Here is a 19,459-nt window from a genome sequence, read left to right on the forward strand (position 1 = left end):
GAAAATATAGTGTAGTTTGTACTCAATTTCTTTATTTATTACGTTAACAACTAAAAATAATAACCAGTAGGCAAAGTTCTAGGCTTCCTTTTACATTCTTCATGCTCCCTATTTGCTCAGTTTATTAAAAAGCCTGTGAAAAACCAATTGCAATGATTTATTAGTGATCAGGCAGCTCAACCAGAGGTTTCAGTCAGACAAATGGAGCCTCAAAGCAGTCAGCCTTGTTGTGCAATCTCTTTATCTAACCTATAGTGCTGTGAGAAGCCTGTGTCATGTATTACATGTTTGTAAAAATAATTTTATATACAGTAGATACACACCATATACAATGTATGAACTGAATTGATGCAACAATCATGTTCTGATTTTTCCACAGGAAATGACTAAAATGAACACAGTCTTTGATGGAGAGGCTATAGATCCAAGTAAGTTTTGCTTTATATTAAACTCAGCTAGTATCAATTAAATAGAGAAAATAAGCAACATACTGTATGCATGAATTATTTATTTATTTTCTGAAATGTACAGTGCATGACTCTCACATAAATGTAAAAATCATACATATATTTAGCAAAAGAATGTTTAAAGTCTAAGTGCAGCCGAAACAAAAAAAAACACAAAAATCAGCACAAAGGATATAACTTGCCATCGGTAAGATGCATTCCTTATGCTGATGCCTCGTCTGTTAGTTGAAATTCTCCCCCTTTCATGCCCCTCATACTACTAAGGGACATCAAAAGCTCTCTTCAAGAGTGCATGACTATGTCTGCCATTTCCACCTAGCTCTGCCATTCATTGAAGCCATACTACAGCTTTTATGAATGGAGGATAGGCTGACTTTTAGGAGGTGTTTACAGAGGCGGCCCGTCCATTAAGGGCGCATGGGCACCCCCCCCATTCATGCGTCTGGTTCCTTTCAGGATGACAGGTACATGGATTCCAATGAGGGGTGTTTTTTTGAAGCATCAATTAGAGCCAGAGGCTCTAATAGGCTTCAAAATAGGGTGGGCTTAGAGTGCAGAGAATGCGCTCGGAGCCCACCCAAGTGTGTGAGAAAAGCGAATGAATGTTCTCTATTCTCACACTGAACCTCCTCTCCGCCAATCAGAAGGCGAGTCTGAAACCCGTTTCCCGATTGGTCAAAAGGACAAGCATTCTGATTGGCCGCAAAGGAGGAGGGAGGAGAAGGAAGCCACTGAGCAGAGGAAGGAGAATCTTCAGTGATGCCCGCTGTCGTGATGAGTGTGGAGGAGAGCAAGGGAAGCCACCCGTGATTGCCCGCTATGGATCGGTTAAGTGCACCAATCGGCCGACCGACCAACTTGACCGGGGGGAGAAGAGTGGCTGCGGGTGCTGCCCCCCCAAAAAAATTACCACCAGCCGCCACTGTGTTCTAATGTCAATAAGTAGCAGCAGATAATGCTGGAAAATGTTTGCCAGGAAGGATGGGGGGGGGGGGTAGCTCCCATTGGCTCATCTGTTAGCCCCAAATAATTGTACAATTGGGAGTATGAGGGAAAACAAATTTGTTGTGAAAAGTATGCACAGATATGTTTGATGAGGTACAATAAAAGATGTTAGATAATGGAAAAAGTGTTTTGTTTGTTTGTTGTGCAATCAACATAATTGCTTTATGAATGTATCAACTAGGGAGATTATTTTCAAAGATTCTTAAGATTACCACTCCCTTCTGTAAACAAGCAAGGGAACCACAGTTGAGTTAATGTAAATGGATAACAAACAAGAGCATAGTCCTTCCACCTCTATTCGCAGGTAACTGGCATTCTTCGGTATCATTGCAAACAACTTTACTAGTAAACAAACCACAACTTAGTCATGATTATCTAAAATTTGTTCATGTAACAAAAGTGAATTGGACTTTTCCTAGGGGTGTCTTAGTGTCTGGGTGCTATCTTGGCACATTATTCTGTTGGCACAGCACTTACAGAAGAGGCATGCTGTGCTGCAGTGCACATTCATCTGGTATTGAGATATGTATTGTATGGTATTGGCCTGTCAGTGTGTAATCTACTAAAATAAACGAGTACGAGGGTGCAGAGTGCTATCCCCCAAATTAGAGGAGGCACATAACCACTGAGGGGAAGTGAGTGTGGTGGCTGTGGTTGGGAATAAATGTGTCCTTGGAATATGACTATACTGTATACTAGTGTAAGGGTAAAAATATACCAAACAGCTCTGGTTGAAAATTTACATACTTACAGTGGGGCGAGGGAGATGTACATACTGTTAAGGCAGTGGAGAGAAAAATGTATAGATCTGTTAGCAAGGGCACTGCTGTATTATATGTAATATTCTTGATGATGTAGGACTGATTGGCATCTTCGTCTGAAGCCTCGTACACATGCTCGGTTTTTACAAGGCTTTCAGGTTTCTTGTCTGAAAATCTGGGCAGAATCTCGACGAGAAAAATAGAGAACCAGCTCTCTATTTTCTCGTCGAGATTCTTGTCGGCCTGTTTCCCGACGAAAAACCCGAGAGTGTGTATACTTACCTGTCGCCGTGGAAACCTGCGCATGCTCGAAATGACTTTGACGCATGCGCGGTAGCTTCCACGGCATAGGTAGGGTGAAGCAAGATGGCAGCGACGGCATTGAATGTGACAAACGCATGCTCGTCGTACGCGATGACGTCACCGTGTTCTTGCCTTTCAAGAGAACCGCGGTTCTTTTGACAGGTCTGTGTGTACACTCAGGCAGCAAGAGATTCTTGCCAAGAATCTCGTCAGGAAAAACTACGTTTTTTTCCTGACGAGATTCTTGCCCGTGTGTACAAGGCCTTAGTGTATGAGGTTAGAATCATGATGTTAAGAGCTGTAAACCATAGAAATCCTTGGTGGAGGTAGAGTGCAACACATCCTTTATATGTCAAATCCCATCTAACTATGCACAATTTGCCAGGGTCTGTTTTAGCACAACTTTAAGATTACACCACTGTCTAATTCATTTAAGTATTAAAGCTGAAGTTTAGCTTAAAAAAAAAAAAAGTATCACATCACTGTAATGAAGAATGTACCACGTCATGGAGGCAACTGGATTCTGGAGAAATCTTCACTGCAGGGGTACCTGTCCTCTTCCTGTCTCTGAACTTCTGGCACTGCAAAGGATTCTTCACCACCCCTATTCACAGATAATATTCCAGGCAGTGTAATCAATGAAATAACTTTTCTCAATGGAGGAGTAAGGATGGGGCATGTCCTTGTCGGATCCTCAAAACTGCTTTTCTGTCTGAAGACCCTAAGCTGTTAACCATTGCAACACTAGAAGTTCAGAGAGAGGAAGAAGACTAGCAGCCCTACAGTGAAGATTTCTCCAGGATCCAACTGTCTGTACAACGTGGTACATACTTCATTAAAAGGTGAGTTATGCAAATAAAGCTGTAAAGATTTTTTTTTTATTCTAGCTAAATTTCAGCTTTATTTAAAGTATTAAATGGTTTAAAATATTCTCAAGTTTCTAAAATCTGTCTTTATATCGGCTTTCAAATGTTATTCTACATACTTAAGCTGGGAAAGGGAGCATCAGCTCTGTGAGCCCTTCAGGGCACAAGGCTGATACTCTAACATTAGAAATTTGCTTAAAGATAGGTATAGCATAGGGATAATTTTTTTAGTATGGTATGCTCTTTTATTGTCCAATCGGTCATCTTGAAGTTGGGAAGTGACCAAGCTGTTTTGCTTGTCTGTAGCAGAGGTCACCCTCTAGATTGTAGTTTGTGGCAAGGGTGTTACCTATGTATTTTGTTGTGTATTTCACTGACTTTCTGGAAATCAGCTTTAAATAATAAGGAACATAGAGGCCTAGAACGAATTTTACTTTTCACATTTCTTCTCATGTGTTGTTCATTTGTTTAATGGAATTTTACTTTTCAAATGCACTAAACACATACAGGCTTATACTAAGGAAAGAAGTAGTACCCAGAGAACTAACCAAAAATTAGTAATGCATACTGTCTGTTAGCACACATAACTGTTCTTTAAACAGTGTTTATAAATGCATCTCTTTTTTGTGACATACCTTATGCCGCGTACACACGATCGTTTTTCGGCATGAAAAAAAACTACGTTTTTAAAAACGTCATTTAAAATGATCGTGTGTGGGCTTCACATCGTTTTTCGGCTTCTGAAAAACGGCAAAAAAAAAATTTGAACATGCTGCATTTTTTCACGTCATTTTTTAAAATGTCGTTTTTCGTGTTGTTAAAAATGATCATGTGTGGACAAAAACGACGTTTTAAACCCGCGCATGCCTAGAAGCAAGTTATGAGACGGGAGCGCTCGTTCTGGTAAAACTACCATTCATAATGGAGTAAGCACATTCATCACGCTGTAACAGACAAAAAAGCGCGAATCGTCTTTTACTAACAAGGAATTAGCTAAAAGCAGCCCAAAGGCGAACAGAACTTCCCCTTTAGAGTGCCGTCGTACGTGTTGTACGTCACCGCGCTTTGTTCATCATTTTTCAAAAACAATGGTGTGTGGGCAACATCTTTTTTAATGATGAAGTTGGAAAAATTTCGTTTTTTGGACATGCTGAAAAACAACGTTTTTTTTTCATGCCGAAAAACGATCGTGTGTACGCGGCATAATACTTATAAAACCTGACTTTATAGTTCAAGTATTGTTATATCAAGATGCAGTACTATAATGATCACTGTGATCTTCAGCAACCATTTTAGACAATTAATCAGTATTGAAATAGTATATAATTATGGGTTTGTTACTTGCTACAACTACTATATCAGCATATGTCCTATATATTAGATGTTTTATGCATTCTCTGGAATGGGCATGGTAAAAGCATGACATGTAGGCTGTAGGCTATGTTGATCAATACTGAATTGAGCATTAAAATGGATTAGCACCAAAAAGGCAGAAACTTTCTATCTAGAAATACAAACATTAGATGCCGGTTAATACAGGAAATCCCTCATATAAAGGTACATGTTCAACATGTTGAAAAAAAACTAGGAGAGCACCTTCTACCTTGCAGTGTTAAGCCTGTATTGCCATTTCTGTTTTCATATGCGCTAAAACTTAAGAGCTCTCTCGGTCTTCTAGTTACAGGAAATGTTTATGAATATAATACCAAATCTGGTGCCAGAAGATGGAAAGACACAAAGCAGCCTATAATGACACCTCAAGGTCCACAGCAAACAGCAGTCGGTCCCGCTGATCCTACAGCCCCACCGCCAACATTACGTGGTACACCCAACAAGACGGAAAAAACACCCACCAGGGAAGATGATGGAAAGAATGCTACAAAACCTGCAACACCTAAAAGACTTCAAACTCCTAACCAAACATCACCCATTATGCAGCCTGGAAGTAAAAGTCCTGCCAGCAGGGCTCCAGTGTCACCAAGGCTCTATCCAAAAGTGTCTCCTAAAATACCCCAAACTCCTATACAGTAAAGTGAGCAAAGGTTATTGTTAAAAATATAGAAAAAATGCCACTCTGTAAGTGAATTGCTAAGTTGCAAGCAACTACATGCTAAACCTCATACGCATAGGAAATTCAACTGTTTATCAAAGCATACAAAAGAAAAAAAAGAAATACTTTGTAACATGACAGAAACAAAAACAAAGTTAATCTCAAGTTATGAAAAGTGTAAAAAAGAACCTTGCGCCAATTGTTCAAAAAATTATAAATTATCTCAAATTTGTAGAAAAAATCTAGCTGCTCCCCAAACAAAATGGACCAACCACTGTGCAAATTGGAAAAAAGGTGATAGGGGGCGCTTATTACATCTAATATGTACACTGTAATAATCCATGATATATGGTCTTATTACAGTGTACACATTAGATTTAATTAGCGCCCCCTATCACCTTTTTTCAAATCTCAAGGTTAGCAAAACATAAATTAACTTTCACTACAGTATAAACTGGCAACTCCAAATATGGATGGGAATTCCAAGTGGATCTAGAATAAACATAAAAAGATAGGGGCGCAGAAGAGTCCTCATTGTTTATATTGTTTTATGCGCCCAATAAACTATCAATAGAAACTCCACTCACAAGCGAGTTAGAGAAGTAGGAAACCATGTATTTGCGCCGATGATAGAACCAAGGGGGACAACTTCATGGAGATAGTTAGTCAGCTGTTTGCCTACGTGTGAAGCCGCACTGAGCCTCACAACCTGCCGGTCTGTGTAATCAGAACAAAATACATCCATTCTCCTCCTCTCTTCCTTACTGCATTGGCAGATGAGATTCATCTTGAGGAAGACCTCCCCTTCCTCAGCCTACCCACTACAGGAGTGGCTGAGGAAGGGGAGGCCTTGCCTGAAACACGTCCCATCTGCCATTATAGTAAGGAGAAAAGGAGCAGAATGGTTGGCTTTTTCCCTGGTTACAGAGACCAGCTAGCTGTTAGGCTTAGGGCAGCTTCACACACAGGCAAGCGGCTGACACAGACTCTGACTCTACATGCACATTTTGAGTTTGGAACATACCCCTGTAGAATTCTGCTCTGTTATATATCCCTTGTATGGCAATGCTTTAAACTTTTTGAGCGCTAGGTACAGCTATTGTCCATTTTTAAAGCTAGTGAATATGCTATAATTATTTTACATGGAATCAGTGAGAAATAAGAATACATGTCTTCTAATTTTTGTTTGTATAAAATAAATGAGAAGTGTTAGCTACGTTATACTGTATATGTGTACATGATGTAAATGATAAAAAAAATTGATCAAATCAGGACATCACAGTCAGAATATTGACATAAAAATTCTTAAATTAATTATTATACTACACCACTTCATAAAGCCCAGTCTCGCAAATTAAAAACACAATATAAAATTAAATATTTGCTTTTAAAGTCCAAAGTAATTTTGTAAATTGATTTGACTTAATAGTTAACTGATTCATTTTAAAAATGATTAAAAATAGATAAAAAAACAATCATATAATGTACCTACAGTTTAGTTTAGTTTTTGCTGTTGTTTCCTGGTTCTCTGATGTACAGAGCCAGAGAGCCAATAGAGGGCAGTGAAGGTTTTGCAAAACGAAACTGGATTGGTGCTGAGGGGTTTTAGACACACAATAATCACACCTCCTTGATTAGTGACCACAGTGAGAAATCTCCCAGTTCTGTGGTGATCAGGAAACAGACAACCAGGAAGTGTCCAGAACAGAGAGGAATTACAGAAACATCAAAGCAAAAACGAACAATGAGGACATGAAACCAGGAGGTAAAGGAAACTATTTAGCTAAAAAAAAAAAATCCTTTAGTGACCCTTTAAGAGCTTGAAAACGAATATTGTAGATTTCCTCTCCCTTCCTGTCCCCCTGTTACTGCAACATAAAATGTTCAATGAGGCACAAAAACAAAAAGAAACACTATTACTAGTACAGTGGAGAAGGGATAGAATCAAGATATTTTATGTATTTGTACCTGCATGTCACCCATGACACCCCATGTAAGAGAGAGTTTTACAGAGACACTAATGCTGGCCATACACTATACGAAAATTCAGCCGATATTCGGTCGTTCAGACAGTTCTTTCGTTTTTCGAACAGTTAATGGGCACAAAATCGTTAATCGTTGGGACGTTTTTGAGCCGAAAAAACGAAGGACACATTTGGAAATTTTCTGCCGAACGATAAATAAATCGGAAGGTTAATGTGTTTCCCGTCCAAACTTTCTGCACTAGGTATATGTAAAAAAAAACGAACCAATTTTTTTTTATTTATGTCCACTGGACGATTTATCGGTCATTACATGATGGCACTATCGTTTGCGTTTTTCGAAACTACGATTTTTCGTGGAGTGTATGGCCAGCATAAGTGAGAATGAATCTCCCTGGTGAGGACATGGGCAACAGTAAACGCTTACAAAGATTCTAACCCTTTCCCATACTATCCAAAACATAAAAAAATGTCTGACATGGGATTTCATTTAAATGATTAAATGTTACCATAAATTACTCTTTAAAAATTCCATATATTGTTAATTTTATTTATGCTTGTATTTTTTAAAACAAATAAAATAAAACTTCAATCGTATTTTTCTGTGATGGATAAATACAACTGCCATAAGATTTTCAGCAGCATTTCTACAGTACAAAAGTCACTTTTCGTGATTTGATCAGTACTTAAGAATATGGCATGCAGGATTAAATTTAAAGATGGATCATTTGATGTACTTCATGCTAATCTACGTTTATTCACTTAAAATCTCTTCTTTGTTATCATATGAATAGAAGCATGAAGCTGTTAATGGCTTTTCTCCCATATTGTATATTTGCTTATATACTTTAAAGTCATGTCACCATGATGATCAAATAGTTGGGATATACTTGACCTTTTAAAATTACTTGTACATCACCTGTAAAGAATAGTATTAGCTTACGTGTCTTTTGATTTATCCTATTCTAATCGTAAGTAGCTATTTGCCAATACTGAACAAAGCATCGCAATCTGTGCTAGAGTGAATGCATTTGTTTAGAAGAGGCAATTAGTAATAATGAGATCAGGTTACCAAACACACTGATCTATACAGCTAAGGACAGGCACATTCAGTTTTGTATGACAACCTGTTTAACACCTTGCATACCTTATACATTTATTTAGCTCTAAAGCTGCCCATAAACAGGAAATGGTGATCTGTAAATTTGTCAGATTACTGACTGGCATTGACTGCCCTGGCATAAACATGTGCAGTAATATCTACTAAGTGTCCTATTTCTTTTTCTGGTGTTCGCTTTATCTTAGAACAACGATAGAGGTTAGCCTGAAAGATCCATCCTGATTTATTCAACCTAGCAGTAATTAGCAAGATTGGATAACAATCATCTGAAAAGTCTATGGGCACCTTAAAGTGGATGTAAACCCGATTTATGAAATTTGAGCTGGGCACATCATATATCTGCAGATTTGTGTTATCTCTCTTCAAAGAGCTATGTCCCTTAGCTCTCTCCTGAACCATTCCTCTGTTATCAGCCTGATAACTCCTGAAAAATCCTTGGACACATCAGATAAAAGCAGCCTGACTCTTCTGTCAGGGGAGGTTGCTATAAATAGATTAGCAGGGAGCTGGTCCTGTTACAAAACATCTCTGAGAGTCTCTGCCTATGTGGGGAGGGGGCGTGTGCCTTTCCTCCAATCAGCAATTTTAGCTATCTTGGCTGCATGCCCAGACATCACACTCTGTGTTAAACAGGAAGAGAAAATCTCCTAACACGATCTGAACTTTCTAAACAGTGTAAAAATGTGAAGACAGCAGATATATATGTAAAACCTATGTAGGGAGATTTGGTTCATCCCTGTGTATCATCTGAGGCTGTTCACTTCACTGGGTGTATGGAGGGTTTACATCCACTTTAACTCTATTCTTCTAGTGCTACTTTATATACAGTTATGCTCAAAAGTTTTCATACCCTGGCAGAAACTGTGAAGTTTTGGCATTAATATTGAAAATATGAGTGATCATGACAAAAACTGTCTTTTATTAAAGGATAGCAATCACATGAAGCCATTTATTATCACATTCGTTTTTTGAATCATTTTTAAATCAATTTAAATCAATTAACCCACATATGTGGCTTTTTAAATTGCAATTAGTGTCTGTGTATGAATAGCCAATGAGTTTGTTTGCTCTTACATTGATACACTAAGCAGGCTAGACACTGAACAATGAAAAGGTAGAAAAGAACAGTCAAAAGACCTGTGTAACAAGATAATGAAACTTTACAAAGATGGAAAAGGATATAAAAATATATCAAAAGCCTTGAATATCCCAGTCAGTACTGTTTAATCACTTATTAAGACGTGGGAAATTAGGGACTCTTTTGATACCAAGACAAGGTCAGGTAGATCAAGAAAGATTGCAGCCACAACTGCCACATGAACTGTTTGGGATACAAAGAAAAACCCACACTGTATTGAATTGAATGTATTGTTTTACATCTTATTTGAAACTACTGTATATTTGTAAACAAGATTAGCTTGATGTAAATCATTTTATGAGCATACACCTCGGACACCGAAAGGGGGAAAGATTTGGCCCTCCTATATGGGTCCTGGGCCCATGAGTTCAGCAGGTGACTCAGGGCAGAGAGGGGATTCTTCAAATATCTTTGGGCACAAGCACATTAATTCCAGGGGCCATGACTCCCAATGATTAAAGCTGAACTCAACTGTATCTGAGCAACACAAAATGTATACAATAAATATCACAAGCACAAAGGCCAAAAACAGTTATCATAAAGGTTACCAAATGTAATAGTAAGGTGTACAAAATGCACATCCCTATGATAATTCTGCACAACGTGGGTAACCGGGGGAGGGCATGCCTACCATATTAACAATCTAATGCAACAATACCAGCTAACAAAATATAATAATAAAGAGTGCAAATTAATCTCTCTTCCTGAATATAATGCAGGTTATAATAGTTTCCCACCCACCCAAATGTAAAGTATGCTCAATTCATAACATCTGTGATAAAACAACAAATCATTCATAAATAATTAATTCATTCACATGTAAGTTTGTGTCACAACTCACAAGCTAATGAACATAAGATCTTCAAAAATAAATGTCATAAATCCCAGTGTAAATTAAAGAAGAACTCCACCACCAAAAGGGTAAAGGATATGCACTCACCTTCAGATATGGACCTTTAAATCAAAAGGCCACACAAGCCTTTTTCCCTTTTAAGAGCCGAAATAAGCTATACATGGTTGACACTTGTTCCGCTGAAGGCTTCCTAAATCTCATGGATAAACCATATAAAAGAAAAAGAAAAGATAGTGCTCTCTGTTTTGAAATTCATAACAGGAATTTTATTATGTTCCTGTAAACCACACTCACAATACTAATCTTTATATTTGATCTGTATATTGACCTGTATATTGTTTCTTCAATGGATCTCACCCAATCGACCTTTACAACCCATTCATGTATACTCTGTTATTTTGGTATCGATATCAAGCTTTTAGCCGCATTTAATAAATGTATTCTTATATTGGGCTACGGTTTTCTCCGTATCATGGAACAAACAGCTCCATGGTTGTATTTGTATATAATATCCTGTGATTTGATGAGTTAACTTAACAATCTTTTCCCAATGTAGCTGTATCTTTGTACATTCCCACCACAGATGCGCAAAAGTCCCCGGGGCATCGCACCCCCTCCAACATGTTGAGGGCACATCCGCTCCAAACTCTCGGGTTCTCTGCGGTGAGATGTACCATCTGGCAAAGTGCTTATAACAGATCTCTATTATCTGAACGTCGATCGATGAAAAACATGCCAATCTCAAAACCTTCCCCTTTTTTTCCCCATCTTGGATAGGCCCCAGTTCCTGTTCCCGTTTTTCTAAATATGGCGGATATACAGGCTCTGCTTCTTCTAATATCTTGTATACTTTGGAAATACTCTGGTTTGTTCATAGGGGGAAGGAGAACAGTGTCTTTATTGGTCTTAAATTCTCCTTTCCCCGTAATGGCTGTGGTAGTGACTGTAATTGTATGTAATCACATCCTGTAACTGTATAAGTACAAATAATCGTCTTTCTCTGGTATAAAATAATTTGTGTCTAATAATGAAATTTAAGGTGCATTATATTCCCAGTTATTTAGCCTATAAAGACCATCCCATACCGTGAAAGTGTTTCTGGTGAGTGAATTTGTGCTATTTGCTAATTCTCAATATCTCTGTTAAATCCAAACCATTTTGCATATATCCACCTTACTTTATGCTAATTCTATCTCTACCCAACTTTTAAATCCCTTATTATATATCCAGTCCCCTAATCATGAAATTATAATTGCCTGATAATATAAGTCAGATACTGCTAGTCCCCCATTCTTCTTTCCCTTCACCAGCACGGCATAGGAGATCCTAGATCATGTATGCGCCCAAACATACTTTAATACAATTGATCTCAATTTCCTAAAGTATTCCTGAGGTACAGTAATTGCCATAATTTGGAAAATATATTTTAAAGTGTTTGCTAACCCAAAGAAAAAAAAATACAGATCCTGGCCCTTTAAAGCAGATTAAACAGTACTTGTGCTTGTGCTGTGTAATCTGCCCCCATCTAAGCTGTAAAAAAACCTCCCTGAATCTGCCACTTCCTGTATGTGCTCTCTAAACTGACCACAAGAGCCCTGATCACCATGGTCAAAGTGCGCCCCTCCGTCATATGCTGCCCTGCTCTGCTCTCCTCTCCCCCCTTCACCCCCTCCTTCCTGCCAGTCAGTGCCCTCTTTGTCTCCGCTCCGCCCACCCCCTGCAGCTATTATTGAAAATACAACACCTAAAATTGTCACTGCCAGCCTCTCTATTAGAGGCTGGCATACAACACTGTGTAAATCCTTTCTAAAAACGAGTAGTGTAAATAGCTATTTAGAGCTGTCTTCAGGCCAGTCACATGACTCGTGGCCGCTGTACAGCTTCGAGACAGGGCTTCTGCAGGAGGAACCGACTGGCCACGCGATCTCCCCGGCTGACTTCAGAGGGAGATCATGGTCCCTCCTGCAGTAGCCATGTATTGGAGCTGAAAAGCGGCCACGAGTCGTGTGACCGGCCTGAGGACAGCTCTAAATAGCTATTTACACTGCTAATAGATAGGCTGGCAATTAAAAAAAAAAGGCTTAACAAACACTTTAACATAGGAAGGATATTCATTTTTAACATATTTCTTCTCCCTAGCAATGAAAGGGATCTACATCCTAACTTACTTAACTACGCCTGCGTGAGCCATCTTACAGGTATGACGATTCACGCAGTGTGTAACATAACCCATTATAGATTGGATTAGAATAAGTAAAATCCAGGAAGAAGTCCAACTCCAAGGAGCTGGAATGTGAAGGAATTGAAGTGTGAAGAAATAAAAAAGATAAAAGGGAGTCTGAATGAACCAGGGAGGAAAGGAAAGACAGACCTAGAGTAACAACAGTAAATCAAAGTGATACCTGATACTAGAACAATGTGAAGACCGAGATCCAGGGTAGTGTATGGTGTCTCATATAAAAGATGAAGTGAGCAAAGTGACTAAACCACCTAGGGCCAGTGCCTATATAGGCGCTGCCACAGACCACCCACCAACGTCATGCAAGTGTGCGAAGGAAGAAGGAGGCGCCCTCATCTGAGCGGCTAATTGAAGTCACTGGTAATTGGCGCAAAAAACAGCTTCTACAGTGCTCGCGGATGTTATGATGCCGACGTAACGGTGCCACACAAGGTGATGCCGCACGTACGGTGTAATGGCATGACGTTAATGCGCAGTGCATGTGCACCCGCCCCTCCAAATGTCATAGAGAAGCGGAGGAGGAGGGGGAACCCGCAGTGCGCATCGCAGCTCCCGGATCAGACAAAAACCAGGGGAAGGAGGAGCGATCCTATTGTACTTTGATGCAGACCTATGTAAGGATTGTACAGTGCCTTGCAAAAGTATTCACCCCCCCTTGGTTTTTTACCTATTTTGTGACATTACAGCCTTTAGTTCAATGTTTTTTTAATCTGAATTATATGTGATGGATCAGAACACAATAGTCTAAGTTGGTGAAGTAAAATTAGAAAAATATATACATAAAAAGTTTTTTCAGAAAGAAAAAACTGATTATTCGGCATGTGCATATGTATACACCCCCTTTTTTATGAAGCCAATAAAAAGCTCTGGTGCAACCAATTACCTTCAGAAGTCACATAATTAGTGAAATGATGTCCACCTGTGTGCAATCTAAGTGGCACATGATCTGTCATTACATATACACAGCTTTTTGAAAGGCCCCAGAGGCTGCAACACCTAAGCAAGAGGCACCACTAACTAAACACTGCCATGAAGACCAAGAAACTCTCCAAACAAGTCAGGGACAATGGGCCAGATTCACGTAGGGCAGCGGCGGCGTAACGTATCGTAGATCCGTTACACCGCCGCAATTTTTCATCGCAAGTGCCTGATTCACCAAGCACTTGCGATGAAAACCTACGCCGGCGGCCTCCGGCGCAAGGCGGACCAATTTAAATGGGCGTGTGCCATTTAAATTAGGCACGCTCCCACGCCGGACCTACCGCGCATGCTCCGTTTCCGAACTCCCGCCGTGCATTGCGCGCCGTGACGTCATTTTTTCGAACGGCGACGTGCGTAGCGTAATTCCGTATTCCCGGACGGCTTACGCAAACGACGTTATTTTTTAAATTTCGACGCGGGAACGACGGCCATACTTTATACAGCAATACGATTGCTGTGTAAAGTTAAGGCACCAAAAAAACGACTAACTTTGCGACGGGAAACTAGACTAGCGGCGACGTAGCGAACGCGAAAAAACTGCGGGAATCGCCGCAACTCCTAATTTGCATACCCGACGCTGGTTTACGACGCGAACTCCCCCCAGCGGCGGCCGCGGTATTGCATCTTAAGATCCGACAGTGTAAAACAATTACACCTGTCGGATCTTATGGCTATCTATGCGTAACTGATTCTATGAATCAGTCGCATAGATAGAAACAGAGATACGACGGGGTATCAGCAGATACGCCGTCCTATCTCCACTGTGAATCTGGCCCAATGTTGTTAAGAAGTGCAAGTCAGGGTTAGGTTATAAAAAAAAATATCCAAATCTTTGATGATCCCTAGGAGCACCATCAAATCTATCATAACCAAATGGAAAGAACATGGCACAACAGAAAACCCGCCAAGAAACGACCGCACACCAAAACTCACGAACCGGACAAGGAGAGCATTAATCAGAGAGGCAGCACAGAGACCTAAAGTAACCCTGGAGGAGCTGCAGAGTTCCACAGAAGAGACTGGAGTATCTGTACATAGGACGAAATAAGCCATACGCTCCATAGAGTTGGGCTTTATGGCAGAGTGACAGGAAGAAAGCCATTTATTTCTGCAAAAAACAAAATGGCACATTTTGAGTTTGCGAAAAGGCACATGGGGGACTCTTAAAATGTATGGAGGAAGGTGCTCTGGTCTGATGAGACTAAAATTTTACTTTTTGGCCATCAAAGAAAACGCTATGTCTGGCGCAAACCCATCACATCACATCACCCAAAAAACACCATCCAACAGTCGGGACTAAGAAAGTGGTCAGAGTTGGGGGAACGATGGATGGTGCTAAATACAGGGATATTCTTGAGCAAAACCTGTACCACTCTGGGTGTGATTTGAGGCTAGGACGAAGGTTCACCTTCCAGCAGGACAATGACCCCAAACACACTTAACCACTTAAGCCCCGGACCATTTTAAATGCTAAATGCCCAGGCCAGGTTTTGCGATTCGGCACTGCGTCGCTTTAACAGACAATTGCGCGGTCGTGCGACGTGGCTCCCAAACAAAATTGGCGTCCTTTTTTCCCCACAAATAGAGCTTTCTTTTGGTGGTATTTGATCACCTCTGCGGTTTTAATTTTTTGCGCTATAAACAAAAATAGAGCGACAAATTTGAAAAAAATTCAATATTTTTTACTTTTTGCTATAATAAATATCCCCCAAAAACATATATATATAAAAAAAAATCCTCAGTTTAGGCCGATACGTATTCTTCTACCTATTTTTGGTAAAAAAAATCGCAATAAGTGTTTATCGATTGGTTTGTGCAAAATTTATAGCGTTTACAAAAAAGGGGATAGTTTTATTGCATTTTTATTATTTATTATTTTTTTACTACTAATGGCGGCGATCAACGATTTTTTTCGTGACTGCGACATTATTGCGGACCCTTCGGACAATTTTGACACATTTTTGGGACCAATGACATTTTCACAGCAAAAAATGCATTTAAATTGCATTGTTTATTGTGAAAATGACAGTTGCCGTTTGGGAGTTAACCACAGGGGGCGCTGTAGGAGTTAGGGTTCACCTAGTGTGTGTTTACAACTGTAGGGGGGTGTGGCTGTAGGACTGATGTCATCGATCGAGTCTCCCTATAAAAGGGATCACTCGATCGATGCAGCCGCCACAGTGAAGCACGGGGAAGCCGCGCCGTCGTCCCGGATTGCTCCCCGCGGGTTACCGACCGCCGCATGTAGCAGGGGGGGTCCCGATCGGACCCCCGACCCGCGGAAAGGCGGGGACGTACATGTACGCCCATATGCCTGTACGTGCCATTCTGTGGACGTACATATACATGCGGCGGTCGGCAAGTGGTTAAGTGGTTTAAGGGGAAACGTGTAAATGTGTTGGAATGGCCAAGTCAAAGCCCAGACCTCAATCCAATATGTGGTCAGACTTAAAGATTGCTGTTCACAAGTGCAAACCATCCAACTTGAAGGAGCTGGAGCAGTTTTGCAGGGAGAAATGGGCAAAAATCCCAATGGTAAGATGTGGCAAGCTCATACAGATTTATCCAAAGCGACTTGGAGCTGTGATAGCCACAAAAGGTGACTTTTCTGTTATTTTGTCCTATTTGTTGTCTGTTTCACAATTAAAAAAAAAATCTTCAAAGTTGTGGGCATGTTCTGTAAATTAAAGCGAAAGTAAACCCATCCAAAAAATTGTTTCATTTCCGGCACGTGCCGAAAATGTAACACTCCCATTGGTTGTGCTCTCAACCAAACTGTCAAACCATCCAATGGCTGGTGTCATAACTGATCACATGTGCAGCATCATGGCAGTTATAGATTAAACAGAGGCAAAAGGTGGCAGCTTCCTTGGCTAAGAACGATAGGGGGGTTTACTTCCACTTTAAATTATGCACATACTCAAACAATCCAGGTTTATTCCAGGTTGTGAGGCAACCAAAGACGGAAAATGCCAAGGGGGGTGAATACCTTTGCACTGTATATATTAAATGTACCAATAAATATTATTTTTTACCAACTTATTGTTTTGCAACCACGTACTTTATATAAAGTCCCACTTCCCCCTTTTGTTCATATTGACAGGGATGGAGGCATATGACTAGGACATTGCCTCATATAAAGTCCCAAACTTTTTTTAAAATATTTCTATCATCTCAAACCAGTCTGTCCATTCTCCTCTGACATCATCAAGGTATTTTCATCCACACAACTGCCGTCTAGATGCCTTGTGATTGGCTGATTAGCAATTTGTGTTACCAAGCAATTGAACAGGTGTACCTAATAAAGTGGCCGGTAAGTGTATATAAGTAAATTGATTTTTTTCTTGTTTCTTTTAGTAAATGCAGAAATGCACCTGCATTCACTTTTTTGCCCTTTTAAACTTTTGCCTTAGAGGAATTAGGCACACTTTAATTAGGTCTGAATAGCTGTAAAATAAAACAAGATTGTACTGCTTAATTATTAAAATCTGCACGCAAAGTGTACACTAGACTAACACTAGTTTACTTAAATCTGTTGGTTACCATGGTTGGTATGATGCTTTGATAGTAACTATGTTACAGCTATTTACAGCATGACGTCTTTGACCAACCTTTATTTACTAGTCGGAAACCTTCACACTCCTACACCACACGGAAAAGAGACAAACTCCTTTTTGATTTATGACTTTATCTTGGACTATTGTGTTGCACGAAACCGTTTCTTACTCATACAGCAAAGGCAATTTAAATATACACATGAAAGAGCGTGCTTGATTGTTGTTGACATTCTTTGTTTAGTTTCTGCAAATGGTCTGAAATTTTAACTCGCTCAAATTCCATAACATTAAAGTGGAATTCCAGGATCTATCCAACTAATCTTAAAACTCATCCCACTCCTCTTCTAGCACCTATACTGGGGTTTAGCAACCTGCCATTCCTGATCTGCCTGTTGATTGTGGTCATCGGACAGGTATATCACAACCTGACATGCCACCAGCTCCTGACCGCGGCCACCACCTCTCAGATCAGAATGGCAGTATACAACATGCAAAGCCAAGCCAAAATAAATACTAAACAGGGGGCAGAGCAGGGCTGGACGGGAATGACAGAGATGGAGATTCTGGTGGAGCACATGCTGTAATACAGGTAACTGAAAGCTGGCTATGGGTAAAAAGGCAGCAGGGATCTGTGCCAAGAGGCAGCAGGCTAGTGACAAGTCCTCAGTGCAGACTGGCATTATTATGTTCCTGCCTACAGGGCAGATGTGTGCACCTGCTAGACATTAACATTTATTTTGCATTAAAAGCGATATCTACCTGAAAGTAGGAAACGGTTAATGGACAGGGCTGTGGATACAGACAGGCAGCTGCTTGTTACACACCACTGACTGCACTGCACTGTGCCTTATGTACATCTAAACATCTGCTTACATCCCACTGACTGTGCTCTGTGTTACTACTTACCTCTGAACTCTGACCCCAGCCTCTGCCCTACTGACACTGCTCTCTGCCCTTTTGTCAGCTGAAATGCCATACAGGGACATCGTGGTTGCAGCTGTCCCTCCCGCCACACCAATCATCCCAACTGTCCCCCAGTCTCCTCCTCCGAGCCCCCCTCTGTGTCCTCCTCCGGGCTCCAGCCCGGGCTCCCCTTGTCTCCTCTACTGCCAGCTGCTGTCAGGGGATATGTCAGGATGGAGAGCAGAGGAAGGGGCCAGTAAATATGTGATTTACTGGCCCTTTTTTGAATTGGACACAGTTTACAATGCTCAGTTATTCATTTAGAAAAGGAAGGAGCTGGTAAAGGACATATATACCTGCTCCTTCCTCCACTCTCCATCCTGAAAGATCTGGGATGGGGGGGGGGGGGCAGAGAAGCACAGAGGGAGACCGGAGGTGGACACGAGGGACTGGATGAGCACACAGAGGGGGAACGGAGGAGGACATGGGGGGGGGCTAAAGGAGCACACGGAGGACACAGGGGACAGTCAAGAACGATCAGTGCGGCAGTGGAGGGGAGTTACAATCACTGATCTCCCTGAGCGGCTTTCAAAAAAGTAGCTGAAAGCCGCAAGAAGGAGAGGAGAAGCAGCTGTCAGATACTTTACTGAAAGCTGTGCAGGTTGATGGTTAATCCCCCCCACCGCCGCACCGATCGTTCCTGACTGTCCAAGTATTGGATCAAGCATCGGAGCATTTGCACGAGTACAAGTACAAATGCTTGGTATCGGCACCGATATCGATACTAGTATCGGTATCGGTGCAACCGTCCTACCCACCACCATACACTCTGCACTACTCTCCTGCACATACTTGCACTTATATACACTGCAATTCTCACCTGCACACCACCTACCTACCTCCATACACACCACACGTATTTACTGCACATACTACCCACTGTTGTACACTCTGCACTGTACATTTTCTATTTAACCGCATTCTGTATGTAAGTAATCTCAGACTCTATTAAACCACACCCCATTTAAGCCACGCCCAATATGTAGCACAATTTAAGCCACACCCACATGTCACCACAGCGCATTCAGCACCCGCATTTTTTTATCAGTGACTAAGGTCGACTGTTTATCTTGCATACGGGCCCCTGCTCCCAGTCTCAGTCTTAGAGAGCAGCCCTCAGCCTGTAACAGGCGCTCCATGCGCCTGTTCCCCTTACTATTGCAGGCGCTTTCAG

The 19,459-nt window shown here is 40.9% G+C and overlaps 1 protein-coding gene across 1 annotated transcript in view; it reads left to right on the forward strand.

Annotated features, from left to right (window-relative positions):
• CDHR3 (cadherin related family member 3) overlaps positions 1–6,669 on the forward strand; it is an 81,913-nt gene extending 75,244 nt beyond the window's left edge. The window contains exons 18-19 of the mRNA XM_040343524.1: positions 380–428; positions 5,081–6,669. Coding sequence (XP_040199458.1) covers positions 380–428; positions 5,081–5,433 — 402 coding nt within the window. The 3' untranslated portion in view covers positions 5,434–6,669. The remainder of the gene's footprint in view (positions 1–379; positions 429–5,080) is intronic.
• The last annotated feature ends 12,790 nt before the right edge of the window (positions 6,670–19,459 follow it).

The sequence above is a fragment of the Rana temporaria genome, chromosome 3 (assembly GCF_905171775.1).
Source record: "Rana temporaria chromosome 3, aRanTem1.1, whole genome shotgun sequence".
NCBI lineage: Eukaryota > Metazoa > Chordata > Amphibia > Anura > Ranidae > Rana > Rana temporaria.